At 46.3% G+C, this 23,953-nt stretch overlaps 1 protein-coding gene across 1 annotated transcript in view; it reads right to left on the reverse strand.

Moving 5' to 3' along the window:
* The window catches only part of LOC143275357 (cohesin subunit SA-2-like), a 72,578-nt gene that overhangs the window by 3,037 nt on the left and 45,588 nt on the right, over positions 1-23,953 (reverse strand). The window contains exons 26-31 of the mRNA XM_076579414.1: positions 23,700-23,768; positions 23,321-23,397; positions 20,909-21,040; positions 19,105-19,277; positions 18,534-18,678; positions 1,526-1,669 (exon numbers count right to left, since the gene is read on the reverse strand). Coding sequence (XP_076435529.1) covers positions 1,526-1,669; positions 18,534-18,678; positions 19,105-19,277; positions 20,909-21,040; positions 23,321-23,397; positions 23,700-23,768 — 740 coding nt within the window. The remainder of the gene's footprint in view (positions 1-1,525; positions 1,670-18,533; positions 18,679-19,104; positions 19,278-20,908; positions 21,041-23,320; positions 23,398-23,699; positions 23,769-23,953) is intronic.

Consider the following 23,953-nt stretch of genomic DNA (forward strand, 5'->3'; position numbering starts at 1 on the left):
ACACACACACACACACACACACATACTACACACACACACACACACACACACACGTGCGCGCGCGCGTTCTTATCTAATCAAACTTACAACAACAAACCCAATAACAAGAGGGTAATAGGACTTGGGTGTGTGTGTGTGTGTTTGTGGGAAATATGCCCGCTGTACACACATAAAGTACACACACAGTACACACTACACACACACACACCACACACACACACACATACTACTCACACACACACGTACACATACTACACACACACACACACACACACACACACACACACACACGTACACATACTACACACACACACTCACACACACACACCACACACACATACTACACACACACACGCACGCACGCGCACACACACACCCACACACACTATACACACACACAAACACGCACACACACACACACACATACACACACAACACACACACACACACACTCACACACACACATCAGTACTACACACACACACTCACACACACACACATACTACACACGCACACACACACACACACACACACACACTACACACACACACACACACACACACGTGCGTTCTTATCTAATCAAACTTACAAAAACAAAACCCAATAACAAGAGGGTAATAGGACTTGGGTGGGTGTGTGTGTTTGTGGGAAATATGCCCGCTGTGTTGTGTTCGTTTGCTTAATTAATGCATTGCTGTTTTTATCTTTTGTCGAACATTTTGTCATGTCGAAGAGTGTGTTGAACTTGGCTGTTGGCTGAGATACTGCGAAGGGTGAGTGACGAGCCTTTGGATGAACAATTCAAGTGGAGTGATGGCCTGGAGGTAACGCGTCCGCCTAGGAAGCGAGAGAATCTGAGCGCGCTGGTTCGAATCACGGCTCAGCCGCCCGGATATTTTCTCCCCCTCCACTAGACCTTGAGTGGTGGTCTGGACGCTAGTCATTCGGATGAGACGATAAACCGAGGTCCCGTGTGCTAGCATGCACTTAGCGCACATAACAAAAGGGTTGTTCCTGGCAAAATTCTAGAGAAAAATCCACTTCGGTAGGAAAAACAAATAAAACTGCACGCAGGAAAAAATACCAAAAAAAAAAAGGGTGGCGCTGTAGTGTAGCGACGCGCTCTCCCTGGGGAGAGCAGCCCGAATTTCGCACAGAGAAATATGTTTGTGATAAAAAGAGAAATACAAATACAAATACAATTTCCTAGTGGGTGAATAAGGATGTATTGTATTGTATTGTATTGTTCTGTACTGTACTGCATTGAAAACAACGGCACTGAGGTTACAATTAAGAATACTAGTTATTACCTGCAGTGTGTGGATGTGTGTATGAAACGATGTATGTGATATTTTTTTTTTTTTACATTTGTATCTTCATATTTGTAGGGGCTGTTGTTGGCTTTTACAGTTATGGTCCCCATGTTGTTTACTTGTCTATGTTGTGATAATGCACCTGACCAAATTTCTCCAGTTGGAGATAATAAAGTTATTCTTATCTTATCTTATCTTACAGACGACCATACCCAGAGCCAGTAGACTGCTGTTTCTGGTTTCCGGCGGCAGTCGCTGTGGTGCTTTTGGTGGTGTTGGCTGATGCAGCGGAGGTGGTGGTGGCGGTGGTGGTGGTGGCGGTGTTGGTGTTGGTGTTGGTGGTTCCAGCACGGTTTCTGTGAGAAAACAGGATGAAAAAAACCTCTTCGTGTTAATGGTGACACCTGTGTCTAGTTTTGATGATGATATGGCTACTAAAATAGCGCCTATCCTCGGTCGGAGACCAAGCTCTAAGCGCTTTACAAACACGGAGTCATTGACTGTTATGGATACTTATATAGCTGTCTATCCTCTGTCGGGGACCAAGCTCTAAGCGCTTTACAAACACGGGGTCATTCGCACAACAGGCTACCTACCTGGGTAGAGCCGACTGACGGCTGCCATTTGGGCGCTCATCATTCGTTTCCTGTGTCATTCAATTCGGTTTCAGTCACGCACACATATACAGATCTATGCAACATTTTACACGTGTAAAACCACATTTGTTTATTCACCCCGCCATGTAGGCAGCCATACTCCGTTTTCGGGGGGTGTGCATGCTGGGTATGCTCTCGTTTCCTTCCATAACCCCACCAAACGCTGACATGGTTTTCTGGATCTTTAACGTGTGTATAAAATTTGATCTTCTGCGTGCGTACACACACGAAGGGGGGTCGGGGGGGGGTGGGGGGGGGGGGGGTTCAGGCACTAACAGGTCTGCACATACGTTGACTGACCTGGGAGATCGGAAAAAAAAATACCCACCAGGCGCCGTCACCGAGATTCGAACCCGGGACCCTCAGTGAGATTGAGAATAATCAGAGAGAAGATTTATTGTTTGAAATTAGGTATTTATTGCACTCCCTACTTGTGAAAGGTACAAATGTTGATTTTTGTTGGATACCATCCCACACTAGATTCCTTTATAACGACCAAGCAGACAGGGCAGCAAAAAGGGAAGCAAAGAATCATATAGATAGTGTAAAAGTATATTGCCCATTGTCATACAAGGAAATAAGCAATATATTTTTACTTTTACGAAGTCCTTTAAGTAATTTCCTGTAATTGTATTTAGTTGTGGTTTGTTTTTTTTTTTTTTCAAATTTCACCCTCATGTCACCCTAATTTGCCCAGTTTTCCCCAACCCTCCATTCATTCACATCTCCCACCCCTTCTAACCGATAATACTCAAATGTATTCATAAATACTTTAACAAAAATGTCTTCAATCACCGATATGTGTGACGGGACATTAAACAAAATTCCTCCTCCTGAGATTGAAAGTCCAACGCTTTAACCGCTCGGCAATTCACGTGAATGTAGGTTTCACTTTATGTAGCGTCCATTGTGGTCCTGGCTGTGACAGTAACTGTCAGCATTGTCACTGGAGTGTTAAGACTGCAGCAGCAACAAGAAATAGCGATGCCAGTAGGACCTTTTTTTTTATTTTTTTTTTTATTATTTTTATTTTTATTATTGCTGATTGAAATGATGTCATTTGCTGAGATGGCTATTTGTAATGACACTATTTTAAAAATTTCTTCTGATTGCAATGCCACTATTTCGGTTGCTTATGTTTCTTTTGTTATTTGTAATGCCACTGTTTCTATTTGGACTTTATTGCACGTGATGCCACTATTTTTTTTTTTTTTTTTTTTTTGAGCAAATAAAAAACGGTCCCCTCCTTAAGTTATAATAACAATCCAGTTGGACTATTTGACTGTGTGTGGGGAGGAGGGTGGGGGTAGGTTAACAGTTTGTGTGTGCATGTGCATGATTCTGTTTACCCGTTTTGGGTGTTGTTGTTTTTTTGTTTTGTTTTTCTCGTAGAACTCCTGGAGCCCTCCTTACTTTAAAAAGTAGGCACGATACAAACCACGTTAGCATTATCATCATTATCATTGCTACCACTACTATCACTGCTTCCAGGACTACTACTTCAACTATTACCGTTATTATCATAACGAGCACTTGCGCCTAATCCGGGCCAACATCTTAAAAAGCGAGCCGTCAGCGTTTACACATCTAGATCTATGGGAAAATGGAATAAAAATGAACACAAGATACAAAACATTAATGAATTAGTCACTCAACACAACACAACACACACAAACACGTGCGCGCGCGCACGCACACACACACACACACACACACACACACACACACACACACACACACACACGTCATAGTACACAATCATAAATAGTACATAAACAACCGAAATACAACCTACTAGTTCTGTAACTAACCCAAATAATGATTATTATCACCATTACGCGATCTTAGCGAAGACTTAGGAAAATCAACGCAAAGCAAACTTAATTTACATTCATGAATAACATCACCGTAAGCGATCTTAGCGAAGACTAAAAGCTTAGCAACCTAGCCCAGGTGGATAACATTGCTGCTTCGAATGGCACATTTCATGAATAACATCACCGTAAACGATCTTAGCGAAGACTAAAAGCTCAGCAACCCAGCCCATGGTGGATAACACTGCTGCTTCGAATGGCACATTTCATGAATAACATCACCGTAAGCGATCTTAGCGAAGACTAAAAGCTCAGCAACCCAGCCCAGGTGGATAACATTGCTGCTTCGAATGGCACAACATTTCATGAATAACATCACCGTAAACGATCTTAGCGAAGACTAAAAGCTCAGCAACCCAGCCCAGGTGGATAACATTGCTGCTTCGAATGGTACAACATTTCATGAATAACATCACCGTAAACGATCTTAGCGAAGACTAAAACCTCAGCAACCCAGCCCAGGTGGATAACATTGCTGCTTCGAATGGCACAACACTTCATGCCACAGTCTGCGATTCATCTTACACAAGGAGAAAAGGTGGCCGAGTGGCCAAGACGCTCCTCTGCCAGCGCAACGTCCGTGAGGGTGTGGGTTCGAATCCCGCTCTCGACCTTTCTCCCAAGTTTTGTATTTGTATTTCTTTTTATCACAACAGATTTCTCTGTGTGATATTCAGGCTGCTCTACCCAGGGAGAGCGCGTCGCTATTCTACAGCGCCACACATTTTTTTGGTATTTTTTCCAGCGTGCAGTTTTGTTTGTTTTTCCTATCGAAGTGGATTTTTCTACAGAATTTTGCCAGGAACAACCCTTTTGTTGCCGTGGGTTCTTTTACGTGCGCTAAGTGCATGCTAGCACACGGGACCTCGGTTTATCGTCTCATCCGAATAACTAAGCGTCCAGACCACCACTCAAGATCTAGTGGAGGGGGAGAAAATATCGGCGGCTGAGCCGTGATTCGAACCAGCGCGCAAAGATTCTCTCTCGCTTGCTAGGCGGACGCGTTACCTCTAGGCCATCACTCCACATGACTGGAGAATCAAAACTGAGCGTCCAGTCTTTGGGATGAGACTTCTTCTGCGTTCACTCGTATGCACACGAGTGGGCTTTTACGTGTATGACCGTTTTTACCCCGCCATGTAGGCAGCCATACTCCGTTTTCGGGGGTGTGCATGCTGGGTATGTTCTTGTTTCCATAACCCACCGAACGCTGACATGGATTACAGGATCTTTAACGTGCGTATTTGATCTTCTGCTTGCATATACACACGAAGGGGGTTCAGGCACTAAGCAGGTCTGCACATATGTTGACCTGGGAGATCGTAAAAAATCTCCACCCTTTTACCCACCAGGCGCCGTCACCGTGATTCGAACCCGGGACCCTCAGATTGACAGTCCAACGCTTTAACCACTCGGCTATTGCGCCCGTCTTTGGGATGAAACGATAGACCCGAGGTCCCGTGTGTGTACAGCAGGCACTTGGCGCACTGAAAAAAAGAACCCACGGCAACGAGACAGTGTTGTCCTGTGGCAAAAAAAAATATTCTGAAAAAGAAATCCACTCGGATAGGTACACAAATACACATATATATGCATGCACTCAAGGCTCGACAAAGCCAGTTGGGTGATGCAGTGCTGGAAAGGCATCTGCCTAGCAGATTGTGCTGTAGCGTGTGTGTGTGTGTGTGTGTGTGTATACACACACACACACACACACACACACACACACACACACACGCTACAGCACAATCTGCTAGACAGATATATATATATATATATATATATTGGTTTGGAACGCTGTGACGCCTTCTTGAGAAACTGAAACTCTTCTTACACACAGGCTTTGGTGGGTGTTTTTTGGGGGGTGGTTTTTTGAGGGGGGGGGGGCGTGGTGAGGGGGGGGCCGGTTTCCCCCCCACCTTCACAAGACATAGATAGACTGGCGGGATGCAGCAATACACTGGAATGCTAAGAGCACACAGAACAGTGGCCATGGGAGCCATAGCGCTGTTCCTGGCAAAATTCTGTAGAAGAAGAAGAAAAAACCTGCTTCAAAATGCGAAACTGCATCATTCATCTCAAGTGATGTTTTCTCCCTTTAGAAAGCGTCCAAAATTCGTATCTCATTCATGTGGTTTTTTTTGTTGTTTTTTTCTTCTTCTTTTTCCAGGGAAGAAAGTTTCATGTGTGTGTGTGTGTGTGTGTGTGTGCGTGCGTGTGTTGTGCGCGCGAGCACATAGATAAGCTGTGTATGTGCCCTTTGGTATGAAGGTGTGATGTGCGCACTGAAGTATGAAGGGACATGTACCATTTTGTGGGCGTGGTAAAAGCGCATAGAATACAAATCTTTTGTGTGTGCAATTTTTTTTTTTTTTTTTTTTTTTTTTAATAATACGCACGCGCTAATCACGTCTATGTGCGGAGATACTTCTTCATAGGACTAGCTGTGGAGATACCTCCAGGTACCGGGGTGCTGATAGGAAATGCTAAGGGCAGAGAGAGCCGATCAGACATCGTTGGACTTGTGGTCCAGTGGTCCCCGGTCACCAGGGTTCAAAACCCCGTTTCTGCACAGCACTGCGTGTCCTTTGTAAAGGCACCTGGCTCTCCCACTGTTCTCACTCCCGTCTGGATGTCAATGGGCACCCGACTTCCATTTGGGGAATGGGTACCCGACTTCCATTTGGGGACTGTGTAATGGGTACCCGACTTCCATTTGGGGGTTCTTTAATGGGTACCCGACTTCCATTTGGGGATTGTGTAATGGGTACCCGACTTCCATTTGGGGAATGGGTACCCGACTTCCATTTGGGGGTTGTGTAATGGGTACCTGACTTCCATTTGTGTCATGGGTACCCGACTTCCATTTGGGGGTTGTGTAATGGGTACCCGACTTCCATTTGGGGGTTGTGTAATGGGTACCCGACTTCCATTTGGGGAATGGGTACCCGACTTCCATTTGGGGATTGTGTAATGGGTACCCGACTTCCATTTGGGGATTGTGTAATGGGTACCCGACTTCCATTTGGGGAATGGGTACCCGACTTCCATTTGGGGAATGGGTACCCGACTTCCATTTGGGGAATGGGTACCCGACTTCCATTTGGGGATTGTGTAATGGGTACCCGACTTCCATTTGTGTAATGGGTACCCGACTTCCATTTGGGGGTTGTGTAATGGGTACCTGACTTCCATTTGTGTAATGGGTACCCGACTTCCATTTGGGGGTTGTGTAATGGGTACCCGACTTCCATTTGGGGGTTGTGTAATGGGTACCCGACTTCCATTTGGGGGTTGTGTCATGGGTACCCGACTTCTATTTGGGGATTGTGTAATGGGTACCCGACTTCCATTTGGGGGTTGTGTCATGGGTACCCGACTTCCATTTGGGGATTGTGTAATGGGTACCCGACTTCCATTTGGGGTTTGTGTAATGGGTACCCGACTTCCATTTGGGGATTGTGTAATGGGTACCCGACTTCCATTTGGGGATTGTGTAATGGGTACCCGACTTCCATTTGGGGATTGTGTCATGGGTACCCGACTTCTATTTGGGGATTGTGTAATGGGTACCCGACTTCCATTTGGGGATTGTGTAATGGGTACCCGACTTCCATTTGGGGAATGGGTACCCGACTTCCATTTGGGGATTGTGTAATGGGTACCCGACTTCCATTTGTGTAATGGGTACCCGACTTCCATTTGGGGGTTGTGTAATGGGTACCCGACTTCCATTTGGGGGTCGTGTCATGGGTACCCGACTTCCATTTGGGGATTGTGTAATGGGTACCCGACTTCCATTTGGGGACAGTGTAATGGGTACCCGACTTCCATTTGGGGATTGTGTAATGGGTAACCGACTTCCATTTGGGGATTGTGTAATGGGGTACCCGACTTCCATTTGGGGATTGTATAATGGGGTACCCGACTTCCATTTGGGGATTGTGTAATGGGGTACCCGACTTCCATTTGGGGATTGTGTAATGGGTACCCGACTTCCATTTGGGGATTGTGTAATGGAGTACCCGACTTCCATTTGGGGGTTGTGTAATGGGTACCCGACTTCCATTTGGGGATTGTGTAATGGGTACCCGACTTCCATTTGGGGATTGTGTAATGGGTACCCGACTTCCATTTGGGGATTGTGTAATGGAGTACCCGACTTCCATTTGGGGATTGTGTAATGGGTACCCGACTTCCATTTGGGGATTGTGTAATGGGTACCCGACTTCCATTTGGGGATTGTTTAATGGGTACCCGACTTCCATTTGGGGATTGTGTAATAGCTCCCACTGTTCTCACTCCGTCTGGATGTCAATGGGTACCCGACTTCCATTTGGGGAATGGGTACCCGACTTCCATTTGGGGATTGTGTAATGGGTACCCGACTTCCATTTGGGGATTGTGTAATGGGTACCCGACTTCCATTTGGGGATTGTGTAATGGGTACCCGACTTCCATTTGGGGAATGGGTACCCGACTTCCATTTGGGGATTGTGTAATGGAGTACCCGACTTCCACTTGGGGATTGTGTAATGGGTACCCGACTTCCATTTGTGTAATGGGTACCCGACTTCCATTTGGGGGTTGTGTAATGGGTACCCGACTTCCATTTGGGGATTGTGTAATGGGGTACCCGACTTCCATTTGGGGACAGTGTAATGGGTACCCGACTTCCATTTGGGGATTGTGTAATGGGGTACCCGACTTCCATTTGGGGATTGTATAATGGGTACCCGACTTCCATTTGGGGGTTGTGTAATGGGTACCCGACTTCCATTTGGGGATTGTGTAATGGGTACCCGACTTCCATTTGGGGATTGTGTAATGGGTACCCGACTTCCATTTGGGGGTTGTGTCATGGGTACCCGACTTCCATTTGGGGAATGGGTCCCCGACTTCCATTTGGGGAATGTGTACCCGACTTCCATTTGGGGAATGGGTACCCGACTTCCATTTGGGGATTGTGTAAGTGGTGGAAAGGGAGAATGGCCATCACACACACACACACACACACACACAGGTAATGGTGTTTCTACTGATGAGTGTGCTCGTCACCATCAGTCACTGGGTTCCAGTCTTCATGTTTTCGTGTGGGGGATTTGATTGATTTGTTCTTTTCTTTTTTTTTTCCTTTTTTTTTTACCGACTGATACCATTTATTGTCAGATTAACTTTTTGTTGTACTGACATTTTAGCAACCATTTGAATAAATATTAAATGAGCATCACAAAGAAATTCAAATTTGGCAAAAAAAAAACCCAATGATTTGAATTTTAAAAGAACAACAAAACATATGAACAACATATGTAACAAATCAATTTACCAAATTTCAATAATATCAATATCTCAAAAAATGTTTTAACACACACACATACTCACAGACATGTATCCCCCCCACACCCCACCCCCTACATACGTCCATGCACGCACGCACACAGACGCCCATTCAGATCCCCGGGCACAGCTGCTGTTTGACTGAGACGCAACTTGATTTCGCCTCGTTTCTCTCCTGTTCCGGCAAAACGATTAAGCTGATTGGTCCGCTTAATGCTGTTTCAATGTAAACACGCACGTGATTAGCTGAGCAACACCGTGCGAGACCAAGGTTAGTAGTGACTGCCTTAGTGCTGTTTCAATGTAAACACGCACGTGATTAGCTGAGTAACACCGTGCGAGACCAAGGTTAGTAGTGACTGCCTTAGCCTTGTACTCGATAGGTCTAGATAGTCTGGCTAATGTCACGACAGGAAAGCGTGTGTTCCTGCTATGTAGTCGAAAATGAACTCGGAACAATTTTGACGTCGGCGTAAGGTCAGAACAAAGTGCAGATCGGGTGAAACAAAACACGGCGAAATCGTAACAATTGGCACCTCTGTGTGTCTGTTTGTCTGTGTCCATCTGTGTGTGCGCGTCTGTGTGTGTGTGTGAGTGTGTGGTGAACAACAGTCCTGGAGCACAGTACCACAGGTATCTCAAAGCCCTGAACACAACCTTGACCTTAACCCTGGGCAACTTACAGCTTCTGTAAGGCTTCCAAGCCATACTGATGCAGGAAAAAGAAACGCAAAAAAAACCAACATAATTCTAACTCCAAATAACGTGTGGCCACATCCGGAAATACCGTACAAGTTATTTCCCCTCCCTTGCGCTTTATACAAATCTAGGAACGTGAAAACCATTTTTAATGAGACGATTTCGACACCAAGAGCAATGCTCGGGCGCATGACTCGACGAGTTAATGGCTGAGGAAGGCGCGGTGGTGGTGGGGGATTGGGGGTTGGGGGGGGGGGGGGGGGGTGGGAGCAGTTCACACCTTCCATGTGAAGTACAACAACAAAATAAAACAAATAAAACCAAGCCAGAAAAGAATGAAAGAAAGGAAAGCCCCCCAAAAAACAAAAAGGCAGAACGGAGAAAACAGGGTACAGCATGCAGCGTGTGTTTCGTTATGGTTTTTTTTTATCAGCTGGCCAGGTTGTGAAGCACCAATGGTCAGCACTAACATCTCTGTTCTGGGAACACCCACCCCACTGTCACACCCAACATAACACCCACCCCACTGTCACACCCACCCCACTGTCACACCCAACACCCACCCCACTGTCACACCCATCCCACTGTCACACCCAACACCCACCCCACTGTCACACCCACCCCACTGTCACACCCACCCCACTGTCACACCCAACAAAACACCCACCCCACTGTCACACCCACCCCACTATCACACCCAACAGAACACCCACCCCACTATCACACCCAACAGAACACCCACCCCACTGTCACACCCACCCCACTATCACACCCAACATAACACCCACCCCACTGTCACACCCAACGTAACACCCACCCCACTGTCACACCCAACAACACCCACCCCACTGTCACACCCACCCCACTGTCACACCCAACAACACCCACCCCACTGTCACACCCAACATAACACCCACCCCACTGTCACACCCAACATAACACCCACCCCAACATAACACCCACCCCACTGTCACACCCAACACAACACCCACCCCAACATAACACCCACCCCACTGTCACACCCAACGTAACACCCACCCCACTGTCACACCCAACATAACACCCACCCCACTGTCACACCCAACATAACACCCACCCCAACATAACACCCACCCCACTGTCACACCCAACGTAACACCCACCCCACTGTCACACCCAACATAACACCCACCCCACTGTCACACCCAACATAACACCCACCCCACTGTCACACCCAACATAACACCCACCCCACTGTCACACCCAACGTAACACCCACCCCACTATCACACCCAACATAACACCCACCCCACTGTCACACCCAACATAACACCCACCCCACTGTCACACCCAACATAACACCCACCCCACTGTCACACCCAACGTAACACCCACCCCACTGTCACACCCACCCCACTGTCACACCCAACATAACACCCACCCCACTGTCACACCCAACATAACACCCACCCCACTGTCACACCCAACATAACACCCACCCCACTGTCACACCCAACGTAACACCCACCCCACTATCACACCCAACATAACACCCACCCCACTGTCACACCCAACATAACACCCACCCCACTGTCACACCCACCCCACTATCACACCCAACATAACACCCACCCCACTGTCACACCCACCCCACTATCACACCCAACAGAACACCCACCCCACTGTCACACCCAACAGAACACCCACCCTATTGTCACACCCACCCCACTATCACACCCAACACAACACCCACCCTATTGTCACACCCACCCCACTGTCACACCCAACAAAACACCCACCCCACTGTCACACCCAACACAACACCCACCCCACTGTCACACCCAACACAACACCCACCCTATTGTCACACCCACCCCACTGTCACACCCAACATAACACCCACCCCACTGTCACACCCAACAGAACACCCACCCTATTGTCACACCCACCCCACTGTCACACCCACCCCACTATCACACCCAACACAACACCCACCCTATTGTCACACCCACCCCACTGTCACACCCAACATAACACCCACCCCACTGTCACACCCAACACAACACCCACCCCACTGTCACACCCAACATAACACCCACCCCACTGTCACACCCAACACAACACCCACCCCACTGTCACACCCAACATAACACCCACCCCACTATCACACCCAACACAACACCCACCCTATTGTCACACCCACCCCACTGTCACACCCAACATAACACCCACCCCACTGTCACACCCAACACAACACCCACCCTATTGTCACACCCACCCCACTGTCACACCCAACAGAACACCCACCCTATTGTCACACCCACCCCACTGTCACACCCAACATAACACCCACCCCACTGTCACACCCAACATAACACCCACCCCACTGTCACACCCACCCCACTGTCACACCCACCCCACTATCACACCCAACATAACACCCACCCCACTGTCACACCCAACACAACACCCACCCTATTGTCACACCCACCCCACTGTCACACCCAACATAACACCCACCCCACTGTCACACCCACCCCACTGTCACACCCACCCCACTATCACACCCAACATAACACCCACCCCACTGTCACACCCAACACAACACCCACCCCACTGTCACACCCACCCCACTATCACACCCAACATAACACCCACCCCACTGTCACACCCAACACAACACCCACCCTATTGTCACACCCACCCCACTGTCACACCCAACATAACACCCACCCCACTGTCACACCCAACATAACACCCACCCCACTGTCACACCCAACATAACACCCACCCCACTGTCACACCCAACAGAACACCCACCCCACTGTCACACCCAACACAACACCCACCCTATTGTCACACCCACCCCACTGTCACACCCAACATAACACCCACCCCACTGTCACACCCACCCCACTATCACACCCCACTATCACACCCAACATAACACCCACCCCACTATCACACCCAACACAACACCCACCCTATTGTCACACCCACCCCACTGTCACACCCAACATAACACCCACCCCACTGTCACACCCAACATAACACCCACCCCACTGTCACACCCACCCCACTGTCACACCCAACATAACACCCACCCCACTGTCACACCCACCCCACTGTCACACCCAACATAACACCCACCCCACTGTCACACCCAACACCCACCCCACTGTCACACCCAACATAACACCCACCCCACTGTCACACCCAACATAACACCCACCCCACTGTCACACCCAACACCCACCCCACTGTCACACCCAACATAACACCCACCCCACTGTCACACCCAACACCCACCCCACTGTCACACCCAACATAACACCCACCCCACTGTCACACCCAACACCCACCCCACTGTCACACCCAACATAACACCCACCCCACTGTCACACCCAACACCCACCCCACTGTCACACCCAACATAACACCCACCCCACTGTCACACCCAACATAACACCCACCCCACTGTCACACCCACCCCACTATCACACCCACCCCACTATCACACCCCACTATCACACCCACCCCACTGTCACACCCAGACACAGAAGAAAATTACCCAACTGTGCTGCAAACTTAAAACAAAACATGCTTAAATATATCTATTAAAAAAAAAAAAATTGCAAAAGCCAACAAGAACCACAGCCAAAAAAACACACACATACACACACAAAAACAACCACAAAAAAAAAAAAGAAAAAAAGAAACACGCAAAAATGAATGTCTTGTGAAATGTGAAAATTTATTTACAGGACCAGACAACAAAGCAGACAAAAAGCGCCCCAGTGCAGGTCTCCGTCAACAACACATGCCTCACATCATCCCTCACCTGATGCTGCCCACAAAACTCCATCCTGGCAAAAAACACACCAACAGGGTACCAGGACCCGGGTACAAGTTTGACTCAGCCTAAGAACCCATGGCAAGGAGAGTGTTGTTCTCTGACGAAATTTTTATAGCAGAAATTCACTGAAAGGTACACAAATATATATATATATATATGCATGCACTCAAGGCTTGACAAGGGTGTTGGGGTTATGCTGCTGGTCAGGCATTTTGCCTGGCGGATGTGTGGCGTATATGGATTTGTCTTAACGCAGTGAGACTGAAACCAGTTTGTGTATTAGACTATTTTAATCCACCCTAGAGATATTTGACCCACAGAGCTTTTTTGATGTGGAAGGTCAGTTCTCCATGCATACACTTGATCAACTTTGGGTTGAAATGCAGCATCTATTAAAAACAAGCATTTGGTTTCAAGAATTGCAGATGAAAGATCCTTCACCTGTAATGCAGATTACACCATTACAGTACACTGCCTTATTTTAAACATTCGCATTAATTTCTCAGTTCAGAATCTGACAATTGTGCACATGCCAAACTTAAGTTTGCATGCATTCAACTTCTTTTCAAAAAGTCTGGGAAGTTAGAAAAAAAAGATTGAGGAAAAGAATTTCGAGTGAGTTTAGTGTTCAGACGTAGGTTTTGAGCGAAGACAAAATGAAATCATGCTGCAACCTACATCTGAAAACGAACTTGTTCGACGACGGGCGCAATAGCCGAGTGGTTAAAGCGTTGGACTTTCAATCTGAGGGTCCCGGGTTCGAATCACGGTGACGGTGCCTGGTGGGTAAAGGGTGGAGATTTTTCCGATCTCCCAGGTCAACATATGTGCAGACCTGCTAGTGCCTGAACCCCCTTCGTGTGTAAACGCATGCAGATGATCAAATACACAAGTTAAAGATCCTGTAATCCATGTCAGCATTCGTTGGGTTATGGAAACAAGAACATACCCAGCATGCACACCCCCGAAAGCGGAGCATGGCTGCCTACATGGAGGGGTAAAAACGGTCATACACATAAAAACCCACTCGTGTACATGCAAGTGAACGTGGGAGTTGCAGCCCACAAACACAGAAGAACTTGTTCGACAACATCCCTGTCTTTTTTTTTTTTTTTTTCAAAACTAACGTATGAAAACATGAATTAGAAAGATCTGAACAGATCAGACCGGTTTTTCCCTCTCTTCTCCATCTGCTGCCAACAGAACACCCACCCCACTGTCACTGAGAGGAGACCCAAAAAGACTGTGTGGGCTGTCTTGGTGGCAGCAAGACTGGCAATACAAATCTTTTTTTTTTTTTCTTTTTGCGCTGACTTACCGGTAGACCCCCCCTTTCATAACAGCGACATAAGAATCAGAGGGTTGATTGTGGTCGCTCAATGGAAGAAGAAGAAGCCCCCCCCCCCCCGCCCCCCCACCAACCAACCAGCTGAGAAACTGGACAGCCTGGATAGAGTTCTGTGAGCTGATCTCATGAATCAATCATTTTCTGTAAGCACTTAAAGGCTAGTGGCTGTTTTCCTAACACAGCAATGTGCAGTGTGTGCAAAAAGCTGAAATAAAAAATAAATAAATAAAAAAAATCAAATAACCACAACTGTACAACATAACGAACCACTCAACTCAACAGCAGCAGAACAAGTAACAGTGAAACTGGCAGTGTAACGACTGAAACACAACGTTAAACTCTCTAGTTACCGAAGAACACGCTTGGTTCGAAACCTGGGGCTGTTACGCAAATAATACACATTCCATGTATACGTATCAATACAAATCCACTGACAAACGTCAAAATTCAGAATCTACCGACACACAAATGCTGCCCGGAAAGAAAACAAACAACAACAAAAAACAAGTACGATTAATGTCTAACATGAACACAGGACTGACTCTTCTCCTCTACCAAAAAACAAAAATCACACACACACAAAAAGACGACTCACCATACACTCGGTAATATAAATGACACTAACATCAAGAGTATGGAGTTAACATTGTTATCGACCAACTGAACAACCTTCCAACTTTTGTGTCAACATCATCTTTGAGGCACACTCACACACACACACACTCACTCACACACACACACACTCACACACACACACACACACACACACACTCCCTCACACTGTGTCACACCTCACACACACACACACCTCACTCACACACACACACACCTCACACACACACACTCACACACACACACACTCCCTCACACTGTGTCACACCTCACACACACACACACCTCACTCATTCACACTCACACACAACAAATTCACACACTCCCTCTCTCTCTCACAAAAACATCCATGCTGTTAAAAAATCACATAATCCCAGATGCAGCAAAGAAATGCGAACAACGCCTCACTGATTTCACTGTCTTCACACAGTGTTCCCCCCCCAACCCCCTCCCCCCACCCCCCCCTCAATCATGTCCTCTCTCTCCATTTCATCAGCTGTTGTTGTAATGCGAAGGAAACAAACTCACACAAAAATGACACAAACATCAAGTAAAAAAAAACCAACAAAATTCAGAAAAAAAATAAACAAGCCAGCAAAAGAACAAACAAACCCACAAAAAAACCCGAAACAAATAAACAAAAAAATAAGAAAAAAAAAAACCAACAAAAAACCCCCAGAAGTGCCCCAACATGTGCATCGACCAAAGCAGAAGTCTCCTGTGACCCGTTCAATGCAGACAAGCTGACAACGCTCACGCTTTAGTTCTACTGTTCAACACATTCACAGCTAATCATCATCATCATCATCATCATCATCAACAATGAACAATGGGCATTGGTCTGTGCACAGTGAAATTGCTCCCACCTCCAGTGGGTGAAAATTAAAAAAAAACAAAAGCAAAAAAAAACAAGAGAGGCAAGGCCTTCAAGACTCGCTTGTGATAAATTAAGTCCCCTAGCATTAATTACAGAGTAATTTCCCTTTTTTTACTATCTGCACCAAAAAACGTTTGCAAAATAAATAAAAATTCCATGCTTAGCAAAAGAAGTTCCTGTTTGAACAGAAAAATGATAATAATGACTCCTCTTGTTGTTGTGTCAGAATAAGAGGTCAGAGTGCCAAGTTTAGAGAATACAAAAAAAAATAAAAATTCCATGCTTAGCAAAAGAAGTTCCTGTTTGAACAGAAAAATGATAATAATGACTCCTCTTGTTGTTGTGTCAGAATAAGAGGTCAGAGTGCCAAGTTTAGAGAATACAAAAAATATAAATATAACAGTAAATGCAGTTTGCATATAATTAGGCTTCTTTTTTTATTTTTTTTTGTGCCCATCCCTGAGGTGCAATATTGTTTTAAACAAGACGACTGGAAAGAACTGAATTTTTCCTATTTTTATGCCTAATTTGGTGTCAACTGACAAAGTATTTGCAGAGAAAATGTCAATATTAAAGTTTACCATGGACACACAGACGAGACAACCGAACACCAGGTTAAAACATAGACTCACTTTGTTTACACAAGTGAGTCAAAAAACAACAACCGCAAAACACTGATCTTCCACAAGTCACTACCCACCCCGCCCCCTCCCCCCTGTGCCCACCCCCTCCCCCACCCCACCCCCACAAAACAAACAAGGCGTGCATTACCGTGAGCTGCCACCACAGTCAACATCTCAACAGTCCATGCTGCCGCGTCCCCACAACAACACAAATCAAAATAAATTAAAATAATATAAAAAAAAACACAAAAAAACAAAGAGATGCCAACTGTTCTGAGCTTGTTCTTAATTAAGCACAATCTTTATTATATGTTTTAGGAACATTTTGAACGGTGTCTGAACACTCTGAAATTAACTGAGAAACATTTAGAATTTAGTGAGTAGGTCCAGGGCCAACATACTGAATTTGTAAAGGAATATTTTGATTTTGGGGGTGAACATTTTAATATCCTTACGAAATTTTCAAATTTTGACGGGGGGGAACAATTTGAATGGGTTTTTTTTTTGGGGGTGGGGGGGTTTGAAAGTTTTGAATTGTTAAAAGACATTTTGAAATTTCTAAACAACATTTTGATCTTCTTTTTTTTTATATATAGGAATATTTTAAATTCTGGGGGCAATGGTTTGAAGTTTTAAAGAACATTCTGAATTTCTTAACAATCATTTTGACTTTTTTTAAAAGGAACATTTTTTTTTTTTTTTTTTTTTAGAATATCCAGAATTCTTAAAGAAAATCAAGAAAATTTTAGGAACATTTTTAATCTATTCAAGGAACATTCTAACATGTCTAAGGAACATTTACTTTTCTTTTTTATTTAAAATAGGAAAATTAAGAATTTGTTAAGAATTTTTTTTTTGTTGTTGTTGATTTTTTTTTTTTTTTTTAAAGAAACATTCAGAATCATTTCTAGAACATTCAAATTTGTTAAGAAAGATTCAGAATCCCTAACACTTTAAAAAATTTTTTTTTTTTTTAATTTTTTTTTTTTATACATATTCAGCATACCATGTGCATCACAACACAGTGACTCAAAAAGCTTACAAGAAAAGACGCAGGCGGGGGACTCAAGATGGCCGAAAATAAACTTGTCAGAAACAATTCTAGCGTCGTCCCCCCAGCCCCCCCACCCCCACCCCATGAACAGGTAGTGGGTAACAAAATTAACTGAAACTGGGACAGCTGGCATCACTTGAAAAAAAAAAAAAAACCCACAAAAAGCAAATAAAAAAAAGAATCCAAAAAATAATTAAATTAAAAAAAAGAAAAACAAAACAAAAAAAAAACAAAAAACCCCCGAGGAACACAAAATCCAACACGGGGCTCGGGGAAGGTGGCGCCCCCCCACAGTGCCAGCTTACGCCTCGTCGTAGTCTGCCTCGGAGCCGACCTCTGACCCCTCGTCCACGTCCATACGTCGCTGTTTGACCGCTGTGGAGGTCATCTGGGGCGTCGTCATGGGACCCGGAGTGTGTACCTCTCTGAAACTGCCTGCCGACACGTCCACTGTAACACAACACAGTATGCGTCAAGACTGTGTACCTCTCTGAAACTGTCTGCTGACACGTCCACTGTAACACAAAACAGGGTTGACCTCTATCTCTCACACACACGCACACACACACAGAGTGTAACTAACCACCAGCTCTGCTACGTTTCCTGTCATGTTTGGCGGAGGCCTTTTTGAGTGTGACTGGTCAGCCTCCCTCTCTCTCTCTCTCTCACACACACACACACACACACACAGTGTAACTAATCACCAGCTCTGCTACGTTTCCCGTAACTTTTGGTGGAGGCCTTTTTGAGTGTAACTGGTTAACCTCTCTCACACACCCCAAGCCCCCTCCCACCACTCCTACCCCTCCCCCTGCCCCCATCCCCTACCCCTACACACACCCCCTCTCCCCCCCACACACACAGAGCGTAACTAACCATCAGCTCTGCTGCGCTTCCCGTAGCGTTTGGCGGAGGCCTGTTTGAGGGTGATGGGGTTGACCTGCTCCTCCCCCTGCACCAGCGAGTTGCGGTACGTCAGCAGCGGCTGCCACTCCTCGCTGCGGTTGGCCGGCAGCCCCCCCGTCAGGTGTTTGTCCAGGTAGTTCAGCCTGTCGCACACACATCATACACATCACATTGGCCGGCAGCCCCCCCGTCAGGTGTTTGTCCAGGTAGTTCAGCCTGTCGCACACATACCATACACATCACATCACATTCATCACTGCGACTGGCAGTGTCAGGTGTTTGTCCAGGTAGTTCAGCCTGTCGCACACATACCATACACATCACATCACATTCATCACTGCGACTGGCAGTGTCAGGTGTTTGTCCAGGTAGTTCAGCCTGTCGCACACACATCATACACATCACACACATCACATTGCACTCCTCACTGCGATTGGCAGTGTCAGGTGTTTGTCCAGGTAGTTCAGCCTGTCGCACACATATCATACACATCACACACATCAATCGGCAACCCACCCGTCAGGTGTTTGTCCAGGTAGTTCAGCCTGTCGCACACACATCATACACATCACATCACACACATCACATCACATTGGCCGGCAGCCCCCCCCGTCAGGTGTTTGTCCAGGTAGTTCAGCCTGTCGCACACATATCATACACATCACATCACATCACATTGATCGGCAGCCCTCCCGTCAGGTGTTTGTCCAGGTAGTTCAGCCTGTCGCACACATCATACACATCACATCACATTCATCACTGCGACTGGCAGTGTCAGGTGTTTGTCCAGGTAGTTCAACCTGTCGCACACATATCATACACATCACATCACATTCATCACTGCGACTGGCAGTGTCAGGTGTTTGTCCAGGTAGTTCAGCCTGTCGCACACACATCATACACATCACATCACATTCATCACTGCGACTGGCAGTGTCAGGTGTTTGTCCAGGTAGTTCAACCTGTCGCACACATATCATACACATCACATCACAACACATCACATCACAACATACACATCACATCACATCACATCACATCACATCACACACATCACATCGCATTGGTCGGCAACCCTCCCGTCAGGTGTTTGTCCAGGTAGTTCAGCCTGTCGCACACATATCATACACATCACATCACATCATACACATCACATCACACACATCACAACACATCACACACATCACAACACATCATACACATCACATCACAACACATCACACATATCACATCACACACATCACAACACATCACATCACAACACATCATACACATCACATCACTGTGACTGGCAGTGTCAGGTGTTTGTACAGGTAGTTCAGCCTGTCGCACACAGCCACACACACAGAGTTACACTTACACCGTCTTCTTGTCCTGCTTCATCAGCTTGTTGGTGAACTCACACACACACACACACACGTTCACACACACACACACACACACACGCTCACACACACAAAAGACACAGCCACACACACAGCCACACACACAGAGTTACACTTACACCGTCTTCTTGTCCGGTTTCATCAGCTTGTTGGTGAACTCACACACACACACACACACACACACGCTCACACACACTCACACACACAAAAGACACAGCCACACACACAGCCACAGACACACAGAGTTACACTTACACCGTCTTCTTGTCCGGTTTCATCAGCTTGTTGGTGAACTCACACACACACACACACACGTTCACACACGCTCACACACACTCACACACACAAAAGACACAGCCACACACACAGACACACAGAGTTACACTTACACCGTCTTCTTGTCCTGCTTCATCAGCTTGTTGGTGAACTCACACAACACCTCCATGAAGGACAGGTTGGGGGGCGGGGTGGTCGGGGGGGCGTTGGGGTCGCTGGGCAACATGCTGAACACGATGCCCTCCCTGAAAAAACACACACACCACATCAAAGGCTCTTTACCATCACAGAGCTGCCAACCTTCACAGACCCCCAAATCAGGAATTCCTATGTCCCAAAGTCTGTGGCCTACTCATGCCTTGCTCTCATGGCGACCTCAGTTTCGATACACCCTCCTCCACTTCCGTGCTTAGGGGGGTGAGTCCTGGTCATTGTCTTCAGTGTCGGCAGGTTCGTGAGGGGCTGTTGTTGGAGGGATGTGGTGGCGGTCCCCACTCTATATTTTCTCCCCCTCCACTAGACCTTGAGTGGTGGCCTGGACGTTAGTCATTCGGATGAGACGATAAACCGAGGTCCCGTGTGCAGCATGCACCTAGCGCACGTAAAAGAACCCACGGCAACAAAAGGGTTGTTCCTGGCAAAATTCTGTAGAAAAATCCACTTCAACAGGAAAAACAAATTAAAAAAACTGCACGCAGGAAAAAATACAAAAAAATGGGTGGCCCTGTAGTGTAGCGACGCGCTCTCCCTGGGGAGAGAGCAGCCCGAATTTCACACAGAGAAATCTGTTGTGATGAAAAGGAATACAAATACAAAATACGCTCACTCAAGTCTTGCTCTGTGATTAAGCCATTATTGTCGTCAGTTGGGGGGCGCAGTAAGTGGTGTCCTAAGTACGTCTTCTTCTTCTTCTTCTGCGTTCGTGGGCTTCAACTCCCACGTTCACTCGTATATACGCGAGTGGGCTTTTTACGTGTATGACCGTTTTTACCCCGCCATGTAGGCAGCCATACTCCGCTTTCGGGGGTGTGCATGCTGGGTATGTTCTTGTTTCCATAACCCACCGAACGCTGACATGGATTACAGGATCATTAACGTGCGTATTTGATCTTATGCTTGCATATACACACGAAGGGGGTTCAGGCACTGGCAGGTCTGCACATATGTTGACCTGGGAGATCGTAGAAAGGGTTGTTCCTGGCCAAATTCTGAAGAAAAATCCACTTCGATAGGAAAAACAAATAAAACTGCATGCAGGAAAAAAATACAAAAAAAAAAAAAAAAAAGGGTGGCACTGTAGTGTAGTGACACGCTCTCCCCGGGGAGAGCAGCCCGAATTTCACACGGAGAAATCTGTTGTGATAAAAAGAAATACAAATACAAATATTGTTAAAAAATGGCTACCATACTCTGTGTTGGTAATAGAACATTGAGTAAAATGAAAACTGTCATCATAATATAGTATATGAATGATGCATGTTTGATGGAATTTTTAACAATATCAGAAATGAATATACTGCAAAATTTGACACGTTTGTACATTAATTTTGATAAAAGAAGCTAGCTGCCACAGGTAATTGATAACATAATTATAAAAAATTTAAAAAATTTTAATTAAAAAACTCGATGAAGCTATGTCATCATGAATACATGCCCTGATGTGACATTTGGTATCACTGTCAATATTTCCCTTTATCTTGTTCTTCATTATTTGTTATTATTCTTCATCTTATTACTATTATACGGCGAACTCCAACATGGCAAGCGCTCCCACGGAGGCCAAAAGAAGCGCTTCAAAGACACTCTGAAAGCTTCTCTGAAGGCCTTCAACATCAGCCACGACACATGGGAACTGAATGCAATGGACAGACCAAAGTGGCGTTCAGCTGTCCACAAAGGCACCAAATCCTGTGAGGCCAACAGAATCACTGCAGCAGAGCAACGCAGACAGGCCAGGAAAAGCAGTGCCAGCAAGTCCCCGACAGCCGCCACCATCCCCTGTCCACACTGTGTCAGAACAGATGGTCCTCGTCGATCCCAACAGACGAACGACTATTATAAATATTATTATATTGAAAAATAACGACGGGCGCAAAAGCCGAGTGGTTAAAGCGTTGAACTGTCAATCTGAGGGTCCCGGGTTCGAATCACGGTGATGGCGCCTGGTGGGTAAAGGGTGGAGATTTTTCCGATCTCCCAGGTCAACATATGTGCAGACCTGCTAGTGCCTGAACCCCCTTCGTGTGTATATGCAAGCAGAAGATCAAATACGCACGTTAAAGATCCTGTAATCCATGTCAGCGTTCGGTGGGTTATGGAAACAAGAACATACCCAGCATGCACACCCCCGAAAGCGGAGTATGGCTGCCTACATGGCGGGGTAAAAACGGTCATGCACGTAAAAGCCCACTCATGTACATGCGAGTGAACGCAGAAGAAGAAGAGGAAGAAAAATAACCCTTGTATCTCAACAACAAAAAAAACAAAAAAATAAAACAAAACAAATATAGTTGTGGTGTGGTTACCTGTGCATGGCAGCCACGGCTTCTCTGTTCTTGACCTGGTCCAAACCAAAGGACAGGGAGAAACGCCGCGCCAGCTCCTGAAACACATCACATCACATGCGGATTAAACGAAAGTACTACGGCCAATAACCTCCCGGAAGTAGGTAACCTCCCCTTTGTCCTGCTGGCTAGCGCCCTCTTTTTCCGGCAGCCATCATGACTCCTGTTCCTGTGCTCTTCATACGACTAAGTTTTTTTCATATTTTCTGTCTGTGGATTCTCTGGCGTTCTGTACACAGTTGTACATGTAAAATCCCACTTGTTGTGTACGTGTATATGAGTGAACGTGGGAACTGCAGCCCACGAAGGAAGAAGAAAACTGGGCACAAGCCTCACTCACCTTGATGGACTGGAAGGCGTCGGAGGAACGGTCGATCTGTCCCTGTTCTGCCTGCAGCTCCTTGTACAGCTGTGCAACACACCAAGAAAACCATGGGATACACAATCATACACATACAGACACAGACACACACATACACACACAGACACATACACACACAGACACACACACACACACCAAGAAAACCATGGGACACACACACACACACACATACACACACATACACACACAGACACACACCAAGAAAACCATGG

The sequence above is a fragment of the Babylonia areolata genome, chromosome 30 (assembly GCF_041734735.1).
Source record: "Babylonia areolata isolate BAREFJ2019XMU chromosome 30, ASM4173473v1, whole genome shotgun sequence".
In the NCBI taxonomy this organism is placed as follows: domain Eukaryota; kingdom Metazoa; phylum Mollusca; class Gastropoda; order Neogastropoda; family Buccinidae; genus Babylonia; species Babylonia areolata.